Below are 14,819 nucleotides of genomic sequence, written 5' to 3'. Positions count from 1 at the left end.
AGAGCTCTATGTGGGTAGAGGCTCAATGTGGGTGGGGGCTGTATATGGGTGGGGGCTGAATGTGGGCGGGGGCTGAATGTGGGCGGGGGCTGAATGTGGGCGGGGACTGAATGTGGGCAGGGGCTGAATGTGGGTGGGGGCTGAATGTGGAGGGTTCTGTATATAGGCGGGGGGCTGCAAGTGATCTGGGGCCCGTAAGTGGACGGGGGCTGTCTGTGGGAGGGGGGTTGTATATGGGTGGGGGCTGTAAGTGGGCAGGGGCTTTAAGTGGACGGGGTCTGTATGCAGGCGGGGGGTGTCTGTGGGCGGGGGCTCTATGTGGGAGGGGGCTGTGAGTGGGCGGGGCCTGCATGTAGATGGGGTCTGTATGTGGACGAAGGCTGTGAGTGGGCGGAGGCCGTAAGTGGGCGAGGGCTGTATGTAGGCAGGAGTAGTGGAAAGTACGCCTATGAGGCGCCATTTTGCTTTTTTCGACGGCGCCTCCTAGGCATACCCGATTTTAGTTACCCCAGTGAGATTTTCGCTCTCCATCTGTGTCCGTTTTCTAAGTTGTGCTGAAGTCATAGACATTTTTTTCGACGGTGCCTCGTTGGCGTCATGTGTTTTCGTAACCCCCGGCGAATGACTGCTCAAGGGGATTAAAAAACCGGTCTCTGAGTCGTGTGTATGGCGTTGGCCCAGTACCCTGAAACAGAATAATAACGTCATCCCTAGTCTATTTTATATCTCCTATTTACTTCCAATCTATGATGTGTATATGAGTGGGATTGGGTGGTTATAAATATGAGCGGCCTCGTACGGGCCAATAGGCCTTCTGCAGTTGCCTTGTTCTTATGTTCTTATTTTAACCAGAACATCAATTGATGCTATTTGATGATGAACTTCAGTAGATCTATTCCTAAATAATAATCCTTTTTTCTCCATTTATACACAATAATAATGTAACTCCATTAATATTCAGAAGGTTGTATTTATTCCCCTTACTTATCTGGAAGCTTTATATTTATAGTGTCCGGTGAAGGATCGTTTATTGAGCATAGGAATGAAATCCATTGTATGAAACAAGGGGGAGCGACACAGAGCGTGAATTAACGTGTATCTCAGCGTTTGTCTTTGTTACCAAACCAGTATTTTCCCAGGTCTTTTTCCTAAATCTAAAACTTATCCAATTTATACCCATTATTTCGTGTTCTGGTTCGTGTTTATAGTATTAATGGTCTATTAATATCTCCCTGTGTCACGTTCATTCATTCACACCTCTATCATGTCGCCCCTGTTTCTTTGCCTTTTTAGATAATGAAATTTAAGCTTTGCCAATTTTTTTTTCAAGGATCGTTTATTGAGCATAGGGCTAATAAAAATGAAAACCCACTATCATCCATTTATATGAAAACAGGGCCCCAGGCATGGTGACCTCAATAGGGGATTCAGTAGTAATCCAAATATTGCTGCTAACCTTGTACACGTCTCTCAATTGCTCAAAAACATGCCTCCCACACCTTACTGTAGCATATAACAAATCAAAATACTCATTCGGTGTACATATATATGTACTGTATTGAGTAAAAGCAGCTTCACATGTTTTGAAATAAGGCCTTTCTGCAGTTAACTTCTTTCTGACGTCATCATCCCCAATGCGGTGCGCTGCACCAATGAATGCACAGCTTTTAGTACATGCGGTTCCTAGGAGGTTCACACATTAGTGCAATCTCTTAATCACTCTCAATACTCCAACTGTACTCTGTGTTTCATCAGAGGCGATATTCAGATACTTTTGCTCATATTTCCGCTCATTTGCTCATACTTTGTTATTCAATTCATAAATCCTATCAAATAAACCTGGCCTGACACTTATAAAACGAAAACAAAATACATTTCTACAGATTCCTTGTTGTTTAGGGACGTCACGAAAAGCGTCCTTAGTATTGGGATGGAGTATTAGCTCCCATTAGCATATAAGTATTAAGGCTTCACTGCAACCTGACTGTTCAACTATGTATGACGTCACAAAGATGCGCAATGCGGCCTTTGGCATGGTACAGTACTTGCATATGTAGTCTGTTAAATGTTGTTATTCAAAATGGGTAGACTATCCATCCCCACCAAACCTAATCAGAGGTTTAAGTATTTACAATTTTTGTCATTCACAACTGTAATCATTATTCAGTGATAAGTTCAAAAACTAAAATAGCAACCCAAATGTCGTACTGCAATTTAAGCAGAATCGTACATCTGGCAGCATAGCAGGTGAGATGAACATATGAATGAAGGCAACTGCAGAAAAGCCTATTAACCCATACGAGGCTAGTCAGTTAGTCAGCTGTCACGGGCTGCTTCCTGGTGTGTGTGTGTGTGTGTGTGTGTGTGTGTGTGTGTGTGTGTGTGTGTGTGTGTGTGTGTGTGTGTGTGTGTGTCTGTGTGTGTCTGTGTGTGTATGTGTGTGTATGTGTGTGTGTGTGGGTGTGTGTGTGTGTGGTGTGGGGGAAAAAAAAGTAGTTAGTAAACAGTTGATTGTCAGTTGAGAGGCGGGCCGAAAGAGCAAAGCTCAACCCCCGCAAACACAACTAGGTGAATAGGTGAATACTTCCACTATTAGTTTACAATTATAGTTTATAATAAATAGCTCACATTCTAGTTTTATACACAACAGCAATTATGAAACAAGAGTAGATAGATATTGTACTATAATCCTCACATCTGTGGGAAATTTTTACCCACCATATCTAATAATCATCTAAGAAATGTATAATTTCTATATCATATCTAAATCATATCAAAATCATATCTAAATCGTATCAAAATTATATTTGAATCATTAAAGATTCATTATAGCTTGATCCTGGATGACAATGGCACCATGAACACGTACGCAACAGGGGCCCTTTTGATGCCTACGTGACTTTGTACATGATTTCTCAAGGATCCAGAAGCTTCTAGAAGGACTTCTTAATTAAAAAACTATTGGAACATTGATTCAACATCCGGTAGGATTAAAAATCGAATCCTTAATAAGATTCAGTGGTACTTTCAAATACTACTTATAATCTTTAAATCTTATATCTAATTATATTATAATCACATCTTATCTTAATCATAAGTCTAGACTGTAAAAATAATCAATCAATATTCATTGCAAGCTACCTCTCAAGGGAGAGGGGGAAGGCTCTCGGGGGGCGAGAAGCGCCCACGACGATGCCTCGAGGCACTCCGCGTTTGTTTACAAATGAGTGAACAAGTGACTGATCCTTAGCGAACATTACCAGCTCAAGGACACCTTATCTAATATTTTTTATCGCCAGTGAATACTCTCTAGAACTGGGGGAGTACCTGGACAATATCTACAAGGAAAATCCTAGAACATTCACTTAAAATAGAGTGTATAGTGGAGATCACGGTGACACGGTTTCCTCCACCTTCATTCTTTATCTTTATCATATCATTCTTCTGCAACGCAGTTAAAGAAAAATCACGTAGCAACGCTACCAGATCATCATACAGCAACGCTGTAGCAAAATATCGTGCCTAAACTCGACAAGAGAGTTAATCAGTCTGGCAAACTTGTCAGACAGGCACCCCGACTGGCAGAGAAGTATATTGAAGGTTATTTGGTGTATGATTGGCCAATTGTATGCTTGTGTAACTTTAATATCCTATAAATCTGTCTGTTGGTTAAAAAGCGAGGCTAAGCCTCACATTTCAGTACGTTTATTAAAATTGTAGTGTAGCTGTGAATCTTATCCAAGCACTAAACCTCATGAGTGTCCATTGTGTCAGAAAAGTATTCAGCCTCAATAAGTAAGAACCTCACAAGTGTCCATAGTTTTGGAAAAGATTCAGTCAAGCTAACTGTATAAATTGAATATGTCTGCATATATATTTGAATATATAAATTAAGTTATCAATAGCTTGCTTAGTTATTTTTAAGTTATCATATAAGTTCATTTAATTGAATATAATTTCTAGTACTAAGTTAATAGTATTAAGACTCCATTTAAGGTCATTTATTTATACTTTTACAATTAATTTGTTGTTTATAGTATAAGAACATATTGGCTGTTAAGTTATGGTACTAGGTTAGACTATGTATGTTTAAATCTCTGATTTAAACAGAGCCAGTGTTCAGTCAGATAACTGAATTTATCAAATCTTATCCTTGTATAAAATACAAGCTGATGTGAGATCCCTGTCTACAGGTGGATTGGAACTTCTATCAACATAGTCATTCACCCCACCTGTCCCTTACAGCCCACAGTTTGTCATTAGGAAAAGAGGAATTAGGATTTACAACCCTAGCTAGAGATTTTAGTTGAATTAATTTGCAGACAGTAATTTTTTAATTTAGTTCAGTACAAGTCCCTGGTAGTCTCCTCTTATATCAATCCCAGCAGGTTTTTCCCACATTAATGGTCCTTCGAACCTAGATAATAATGGTCCTTTATACCTAGATATTTATGATCATTCGTTTACCGAATATTTCAATGCCAAATACATAAGAAACTTCTTGATTTTGCATTGGAATAATTCTTACATATTCTAGCCTTACCTGGCTATCAGCCAATATTTATCATAGCTATATATCTAAGTAAACAAATAGTTTGCAGTGGCTTAAGCCACCATATCCATTAACTAGTAAGCATTCATAACAAACTGATACTGTTTTGTGTTAAGAAACCTCAGTAATTAAGTATATCAGTGTCACAGACACAACTGCATCTTAATCATAAATTACCAATTATCTACCTCATTGTGGTAACATTACATATATATTTAAGTGTATTATCTTGCATTATCTCTAATCTACTGATTTTCAGAGCTGCTCATTACATAATATTCTTTAAAAAAGTGTTATCATCACTGTAAGAGCATTTCATTACAATCTATCTATAATCAACTGTACAAACCCTATTCCAGGTAAAACCAGTAGACATTCTACTGTATTTTATCTAACAATTATTATGGTAACAGATTTTGTAATAACTTTGCAAAAATAGTGCCATTTACTATTTTTAAAAAATTATTACAAGATTTACCAACTTGGTGCATTCGTGCATTCGGGTCACAAATCAAATTATTACAGTACTTTTGATAATTGAACACCTGCTACAACCAGATTCCAGGGAGGAAATGAAGGACGATCTTTGGAATCATTACCTAAGTAGACAGGAAAGCTCATTTATCAAAATACATTAACATCATACATATTTATCAGAAAAAAGAGAAAAATCTCGGAATCTCCGAAACTCGGAAAAGGTCAAAATGGCTAACAGCATTCCACCAGCAGCTGAAACAGAAAAGAAAAGGACACAAAGTGTCTAAAAAAAAAAAAAAATCACTTGAATCTACAGCCTACAGACCATTTAAATCAGGTGATAGACAAATGTCATCATCACTTGGCTACAATAGTCTACAATTGGGGATTAAGACCAATCTTAATCTCACAACACAATCTGAAAGGCTAACAGCCCATTGACAATGTCAATACAAATATTATCATCCATCTAAGATAACTATCTTAATCCAAGAATAAAGTCTTGATCACCTAATCTCATGCTTTCACTGGAGTGAAAGCAGCCTCAGAAAATCCGAAGTTAATCAAGCATCTCAAAGAGACTTACTTAATAGAAAAGGCAAAGCCGAGAAAAAAGAAAAAGCAAAATGCTTCATCACATCATGAATAATGTAGATACACATTATTACAGATACAATTCATCCTTTAAGGAAATCCTTGGAGGAGTACAAGTGTTACATGCTTGTATGACCTACTTGCATGTAATTACTTACCTACAAGTTTTACATACTTGTAACAACATCTTATCACAAAGCCAAATCTTTGATGGACTTCGAGCTTACGTACAAAGATTACGAAGCCGAGGAAAACTTAGATCTCAAGAAAAAATCCCCAAAGGTGAATCCACGGACAAAAACAAAAATGTCCAAAATGGCAGTCAAAAATCAAGGCAACAAAACTCTTCTGCAAAGTGGAAACAGAATAATGTTGGCTCTTATGCTATATCCCCCACAGTTAACAGAACTGTAGGAAACCAAGCTCCTAAGACAGATAAGACAAAAGGAGCTGCAAGTGCCCCAAAATGTTTATTCTGTCAAGAAGCACATACCATTTATCAATGCACAGTTTATGTAGGCCGTGCCAGTCGAATCGATCGACTGAAATCTCTGAACAGGTGCATCCGTTGTCTACGGAAGCACGATACAAGTGAGTGTATCACTCAATTGCAGAACTGCCAATATTGTCATAAAAGTGTACATCACACAGCACTCTGTGGTGATATTAACACTCAATCCAGATCACAGACTTCCAATAATCAACCTGCATCTCAGGCAAAGCCCAAAGATGATAATACCACAACAGCCGTACAATTCTGTACAGTAATGAGCAATGTCAACGACTTGGATACAGAAATTGTTACAACAGCCATATTGCCTACTGCACAGCTAGAACTATGCAATCAAGGAATTTGTATTCCAACTAGAGGCTTTTTTGATCAAGGGTCACAGAAAACCTTTATCAGTAAAAAGATGGCAGAAGATTTACAACTTAAATCTTCAAAGCAAGTATCTACCTCCATATCAGGGTTTTTTACTAATTCTGGTCGTAGAACCTTTCCAGTAGTAAAACTCAATGTCTGTCTAGGTACATCCCAAAGGGCAGTAGAAGCCATAGTAGTTGATAAAATTCCTACTGAAATGGAAGTGACTGGTCTGACAGCCACAATTAAATTCCTAAAAGAAAAAGGAATCCAATTAGCAGATCCTCTACTTGATTCTGACTACATAGGGGATATCGGAATCCTGATTGGAGCTGACTACTATCATCGATTCATTCTGGGATCAGAAGAATCTATGGGTATGAATATACTCAAATCAGCAGGAGGCATATTGATGACAGGACCTATACTAGATCTTGAACCTTCAACTCCTGAAAAATCACATCATACAGAAACTGTAATAGTGGCATGACTAGGCAAAGAACAGTCACCACTTAAAATCCCCCACATGATTGATGATGGATTAGAATCTGTACCTCAATTGTGGGAACTTGATGCCATAGGAATAATTCCTGAACAACCAAGTCCTGATGATGTCTGTGCATACAATCAATACTTAGAAACTGTGCAGTACTATGATGGACAGTACTGGGTAAGGCTACCATGGAAAATCAACCATAAAACCTTACCTACCAATTATCACATGGCTTATAGTCAATTTAAATCTCAACTAGCAAAGCTAAGAAAAAGGCCTGAGCATTTAAAACTCTATCATGAGATTATTGCTCAACAATTAAAGAATAAATTCATCGAAGTCGTGAAACATGACAATACGCAAACAGGCCATTTTTTACCTCACATGGCTGTAATGAGAGAATCAAAAACAACTCCTTTACGGATAGTTTTTAATTGTAGCTCTAAATCTGGACCCCAAGGAACCAGTCTAAATGATTGTTTGCAAACAGGTCCAAGTCTAACTCAGAAATTGTATGACATACTGTTGAAGTTTAGACTTAACAAATATGCGTATTCAGCAGATATAAGTAAGGCCTTTCTAAGAGTTGGCTTACAGGAAGAAGATAGAGACTTCACTAAGTTTCTATGGGTAGAGAACCCAGAAGATGTCAATGGTCCTGTAGTGACTTTCAGATTCTCTTCAGTTCTTTTCGGCGCGACAAGCAGTCCATTTCTATTGCAAGCAACTCTAGATACTCATCTGAAGAAATCATCAAGTCCCTGTAAGACTGAAATCAGTCAAAATCTATATGTAGATAATTTTCAAGGGACAGTTAACAGTACTACTGAACTGTTACAATTATATCAAGAGGCCAACAAGGAGCTACAAGGTGCCAACATGCCACTACAATCTTGGGCCTCTAATAATGCAACATTGAATAATCAAATAGCAAGAGATTACCCTGAATATCACGTACCAGAATCACAAAAGGTGTTAGGTATGGATTGGGATTTAATCTCGGACACAATATCGATCAAATCCGTGCCAGTAAATTACAACATCACTACAAAAAGGGATTTGCTTTCACAAGTTAGCAAAGTATTCGACCCACTTGGTCTACTAAATCCTTTGACTATCAAGTGGCGTCTATTGGTGCAACAAGCATGGAAGGCTAAGGTTGGTTGGGATGATCCACTACCAATCCAGTTACAAAAAGCTTGGATGGAAGTGGCTCAAGAACAAACTTTAGTTGAAAAGATAATCTTTCCGAGACACATAGTCGAGGAAAATGAAGAAGTATCACTACATGTATTCGCAGACTCGTCAGCCAAAGCTTTTGGAGCTTGTGCTTACTTAGTGACTTCTAATCAATCATATCTTATCACCTCTAAGGCCAGAGTCGCTCCATTAAAAAAGAGGACTTTGCCTCAGATGGAACTAACAGCACTGCTAACTGGCACACACTTAGCAGTGCATATCAAACAAGTCTTGTCTACCATGAACATCAAAGATGTCATTATATGGTCTGACAATGAAGCTGTCCTACAATGGGTACGAAACGACAACTGTCCAACTCCATATGTAAAAAATCGCGTCTCGGAAATTAAAGAAATTTCCGCAGGCTTTCAATTGTTGCATGTACCAACAAAGGATAATCCAGCTGATCTCTTATCAAGAGGTATGACATTTAAACAGTTTGCAAAGGCAGATATTTGGTTTCATGGGCCTCGATGGTTAGTGAATGGTAGTTGGCCTGAACAAAAGCCACACGTCATTACGACACAAACCATAACTACCACCAGGCAGCAAGCTCAAATATCAGTCTTGGATTGTACTCGTTACTCCTCGCTCATCAAATTAATCAATGTAACACAGAACGTGTTTCATTATCTCAGGAAAAAAGGTATAAAATACACTTTTCCTGATGCACTTATCTATTGGGTAAGACAAGCCCAGAGAGAAACTTATGGGAATAACTATGAAAATCTTCCGCATAAGTTAAAACACAATCTCGGTCTGTGGATAGACCAAGAAAATCACAACATTCTGCGTTGTGGAGGGAGACTTAAACACGCAGATATCAATCTAGATACGGTGCATCCATGGCTTTTACCAAAAAATCATTGGATCACAAGGTTGATTGTGTTGCATACACATCAACAAATCATCAAACATGGAGGAGTGTTAGACACACTCACACAAATCAGACAGCAGTACTGGATTCCTCAGGGAAGACAGTCAGTCAAATCAATCTTGAAGAATTGCATGATATGCCGAAGGTACGATGCAAGAACTTGCTCTTATCCAGGGCCACCACCCCTACCAAAGGAACGAGTGGTCCATCTACAACCTTTCGAAACGACAGGAGTAGATTATACAGGAGCAATATATCTAACAGGGACTGCAGATAAGCAACCTATCAAGGCATACATCTGTCTGTTCACCTGTGCTACCACCAGAGCAGTACATCTAGAGGTAACACCCGATATGACTGCTCAATCATTTATTCAAGCTTTCCGCAGATTCGCAGCACGCCGATCATGCCCTAAGCTGATGATTTCAGATAACGGAGCAAACTTGGTAGCTGGAGAAGCATGTCTACGGGAAATCTGTTCCCATCCTGCAGTTACTTCCACACTGGAACAGCGTCATTGCAGATGGAAATTTATCCCTCCGAGAGCCCCATGGCACGGAGGATTTTATGAACGGTTAATAGGAACTGTAAAAAGATCCTTGAGAAAATCTCTACACCGTCAGAAAATCAATCTTCAAGAACTCCAGACAGTAATCACGGAAATAGAATCAAGGGTGAATAACCGGCCGTTGACTTACTTGTCTGAGGATCCTACTCAACGTGAGCCATTAAGTCCTGCCCACCTAATGTATGGAAGACTTCTGTCTCCAGTACCATCTCTAGTGGATGATGAGATCAGAGATCCCTCATATGTGGGTCAGAGCGAGTTGGTTCAGGGGTATAAGCATCTGTCCAGCATAATCCAAAAATGGAATGATGTTTGGACAAAAGAATATCTTACATCTCTACGAGAACATCACTATGGGGCCAATGTCCCACATAATATAGCTAATCTCCAACCTGGCGATATTGTCTTGGTAGACAGTGATGGCCCTAGGGCTGACTGGCCATTAGGTAAAGTTGTCTCAGTTCATCCAGATAGTCAGGGGATTTTGAGAATAGTCAAAATCCTGTCCAAAGGAACAAGTTCCCTGAAGACATTGGACAAACTCATCCACATGGAATCAGTGAGCCAGATGCAGTTAGATCCTGAGAGACCTCAAGACACTCTAACTCCACAAGACCCACAGACTCCTAACAGACACAATCGTCCACAACGGACAGCAGCACAAAAGTGCAAGCAAAATTTGCACTTGCATTATCAATCCAATGGAGAGTAAATAAATACATATGGTTACTATTGTCCTAAGTATTGGACTCTGTGCCAGTTCTCTCCCTCTGGAAGATGTGGGAAATTTTTACCCACCATATCTAATAATCATCTAAGAAATGTATAATTTCTATATCATATCTAAATCATATCAAAATCATATCTAAATCGTATCAAAATTATATTTGAATCATTAAAGATTCATTATAGCTTGATCCTGGATGACAATGGCACCATGAACACGTACGCAACAGGGGCCCTTTTGATGCCTACGTGACTTTGTACATGATTTCTCAAGGATCCAGAAGCTTCTAGAAGGACTTCTTAATTAAAAAACTATTGGAACATTGATTCAACATCCGGTAGGATTAAAAATCGAATCCTTAATAAGATTCAGTGGTACTTTCAAATACTACTTATAATCTTTAAATCTTATATCTAATTATATTATAATCACATCTTATCTTAATCATAAGTCTAGACTGTAAAAATAATCAATCAATATTCATTGCAAGCTACCTCTCAAGGGAGAGGGGGAAGGCTCTCGGGGGGCGAGAAGCGCCCACGACGATGCCTCGAGGCACTCCGCGTTTGTTTACAAATGAGTGAACAAGTGACTGATCCTTAGCGAACATTACCAGCTCAAGGACACCTTATCTAATATTTTTTATCGCCAGTGAATACTCTCTAGAACTGGGGGAGTACCTGGACAATATCTACAAGGAAAATCCTAGAACATTCACTTAAAATAGAGTGTATAGTGGAGATCACGGTGACACGGTTTCCTCCACCTTCATTCTTTATCTTTATCATATCATTCTTCTGCAACGCAGTTAAAGAAAAATCACGTAGCAACGCTACCAGATCATCATACAGCAACGCTGTAGCAAAATATCGTGCCTAAACTCGACAAGAGAGTTAATCAGTCTGGCAAACTTGTCAGACAGGCACCCCGACTGGCAGAGAAGTATATTGAAGGTTATTTGGTGTATGATTGGCCAATTGTATGCTTGTGTAACTTTAATATCCTATAAATCTGTCTGTTGGTTAAAAAGCGAGGCTAAGCCTCACATTTCAGTACGTTTATTAAAATTGTAGTGTAGCTGTGAATCTTATCCAAGCACTAAACCTCATGAGTGTCCATTGTGTCAGAAAAGTATTCAGCCTCAATAAGTAAGAACCTCACAAGTGTCCATAGTTTTGGAAAAGATTCAGTCAAGCTAACTGTATAAATTGAATATGTCTGCATATATATTTGAATATATAAATTAAGTTATCAATAGCTTGCTTAGTTATTTTTAAGTTATCATATAAGTTCATTTAATTGAATATAATTTCTAGTACTAAGTTAATAGTATTAAGACTCCATTTAAGGTCATTTATTTATACTTTTACAATTAATTTGTTGTTTATAGTATAAGAACATATTGGCTGTTAAGTTATGGTACTAGGTTAGACTATGTATGTTTAAATCTCTGATTTAAACAGAGCCAGTGTTCAGTCAGATAACTGAATTTATCAAATCTTATCCTTGTATAAAATACAAGCTGATGTGAGATCCCTGTCTACAGGTGGATTGGAACTTCTATCAACATAGTCATTCACCCCACCTGTCCCTTACAGCCCACAGTTTGTCATTAGGAAAAGAGGAATTAGGATTTACAACCCTAGCTAGAGATTTTAGTTGAATTAATTTGCAGACAGTAATTTTTTAATTTAGTTCAGTACAAGTCCCTGGTAGTCTCCTCTTATATCAATCCCAGCAGGTTTTTCCCACAACATCCATCAAATGGCTATCCAAATGTCGCACCGCAATTCATCCATCTAGCAACTCAGCTGGATGCTAGCCACTAAATTCAAAGGCTAATCATTTCTACACCCCAAAAATCCTAATCTTGCTATGCAAATCAGCTAACTTCTTTCTAAACTAACAGTTGCAAATATAACCATACATACCTACACATACTCCACTACCCAAATATTCATAGAGAATAGCCTGTTTTTGCTGCCATCGCCCCATTAATCAAATTTAATTTATGCCATATGAATCCCTAAAATGTATTAAGAACAACCCCACAGCTCATTCACCCCAAATAATCTTAATTATTTGTACTGTTAATTTATATTGATGCATACCAATCAGCAAGGTAACCTTTTTAAAGTCCCACCTACATGCTATTCAAATGGATAAACCAGGGTGTATATGTCCTATTGAAATAAATATATTTGTAATTATTCATAAAAAGCTCAGGTTGTGATAAGGGGCGCAAAAATATATATAAATTTAACATCATTCACACAAAATGCAACACTTGCACTTACACTACAAATACACAAAATCAAAAACACACAGTATAGAACATATACACATTTACACTCAAAATAGCATTTACGCACAAAATATTTCCACACTAAATTACATTTACACAGAAAATACAGCATTTGCACACCAAATATGCCATTTATGCAAAACTATATGACAGATAAAATATGCCATTTACATACAAAATATGTCAATTGCGCACAAAAATGTACCATTTACACAAATATTGCATATATACTCAAAGTATAGCATTAACACATAGAATGGTAATGCATAACTATAACAAATTGCATATATGCTCATACAATTAAAATGCGCTTTCACTAAAATTACACAATTTCACCAACATAATTTTTCACAAAATACCCTACACATTGTCTCATAAACCAAAAAATACACATTCACATTTGCACATGAAAATCTATTTTTCAGTTTACATAATTAATTATTACATAATACATTCATCATAATAAAAGGAGCCGGTCGGCCGAGCGGACAGCACACTGGGCTTGTGATCCTGTGGTCCCGGGTTCGATCCCGGGCGCCGGCAAGAAACAATGGGCAGAGTTTCTTTCACCCTATGCCCCTGTTACCTAGCAGTAAAATAGGTACCTGGGTGTTAGTCAGCTGTCACGGGCTGCTTCCTGGGGGTGGAGGCCTGGTCGAGGACCGGGCCGCGGGGACACTAAAGCCCCGAAATCATCTCAAGATTACATATACAGAACTTATACAAATACACAATTCGCACAAAAAAATATAGATGCACCAGTTCCACTTCAGCAAATTAAAAAAGCAACTTGCATAAATACACTATTCGCAAAAAACGATTATAAAACATGGACAATTATTATTACACAAATTGTGTAATTATTACACATCTTTGCACAATTAATACAAGCAAACTTGCTATATAATTACATAACTTGCACAATGACAATCAATACACAACAGGAATAAATGAGCAATTCATCCATATACAATTACACAACATGTGCAATTAATACACAACTTGCACAATTATTATGCATCTTTCATAATTATTATTACACAACTTCCATAAATGCAATCAAATACATATCCATCACAAATACATACAATATATAACTAGTCCAAATATGTAAATACATAACTAGCACAAATACACAATTCACACAAATACAATTACAACATATACAGAATTAATATACATCTTGCAACAAATATTAATTCACAACTGCCCCAACAAGAACAATACATAACTAGCGCAAATACATTAATAATACATTAATACACAACTACACAATTCCACAAACACACATACAAAGCATGTACAAATAATACACAACTTGCACAAACAATACACAATTTGTAGGAATATAATCAATGCATAATTGCAATAATCATACAACTTATGCAAAATACTTAATCTGCACAATTAATACACAACTTGCACAACTATAATAATTGTGCTATTTGTACAAAAACTATTACAGCCAACTAGGTCAAACAATACACAATTTGCCTAATACCTGTCTATGTATGTTTATGGCATTATTTATAATATTCTGAGTTTGACCAACTCCCCTCAAAAGTCAGAATTTCACATGAAAGAATGGTACATCTGACTTCGTATGAGCTCAATATAAAAACACATTTGCCATAAATGTTTCAACATTATTAGTGCTAAACTATTCATCTAACAAATGTGAGCAAATCACGAATATTAACTATATTGTCCATTGTCCCCATGTCCATTGTTTTTAGTGTTTTAATAATCCTCCCCCCCCCCCTCGTTACATCCTCTTCAATCATGCCACCCATATTTATTTATGCAAACCAACTAACAGACTTATTGGTTCTAGCCTTAGTTATGTTAGAATTTACAGGTGCCCCGCACCTGTCCCTATGAAAATTTTACTACATCCTATCAAAAACGCAACCAATTAGAACCTAAATTCATCTAAATCTATCAAAAATTTTACTTAAACTATAGAAATTTAACCAAATTCAACCTAGCAAAAGCTAAACTAAGTAAATATGAGCATCCCATATCCTCACATACAAGCCTATGATACCTCTATACAAGGATAAACGATCCTTGACCGGACACTATAAATATAAAGCTTCCAGATAAATAAGGGGAATAAATA

The 14,819-nt window shown here is 37.6% G+C and overlaps 1 protein-coding gene across 1 annotated transcript; it reads left to right on the top strand.

Annotated features, from left to right (window-relative positions):
• The first annotated feature begins 2,753 nt into the window (after positions 1 to 2,753).
• Positions 2,754 to 12,167, top strand: LOC138370651 (uncharacterized). Its single transcript, XM_069335281.1, has 3 exons — positions 2,754 to 3,699; positions 4,194 to 11,444; positions 11,939 to 12,167. Exon 2 carries the CDS (start codon positions 7,015 to 7,017, stop codon positions 10,375 to 10,377), a length of 3,363 nt encoding a protein of 1,120 aa, XP_069191382.1. The 5' UTR covers positions 2,754 to 3,699; positions 4,194 to 7,014; the 3' UTR covers positions 10,378 to 11,444; positions 11,939 to 12,167.
• The last annotated feature ends 2,652 nt before the right edge of the window (positions 12,168 to 14,819 follow it).

Source organism: Procambarus clarkii, chromosome 32 (genome assembly GCF_040958095.1).
Source record: "Procambarus clarkii isolate CNS0578487 chromosome 32, FALCON_Pclarkii_2.0, whole genome shotgun sequence".
Classification (NCBI taxonomy): domain Eukaryota; kingdom Metazoa; phylum Arthropoda; class Malacostraca; order Decapoda; family Cambaridae; genus Procambarus; species Procambarus clarkii.
This window is presented reverse-complemented; position numbering and strand designations above follow the sequence as displayed.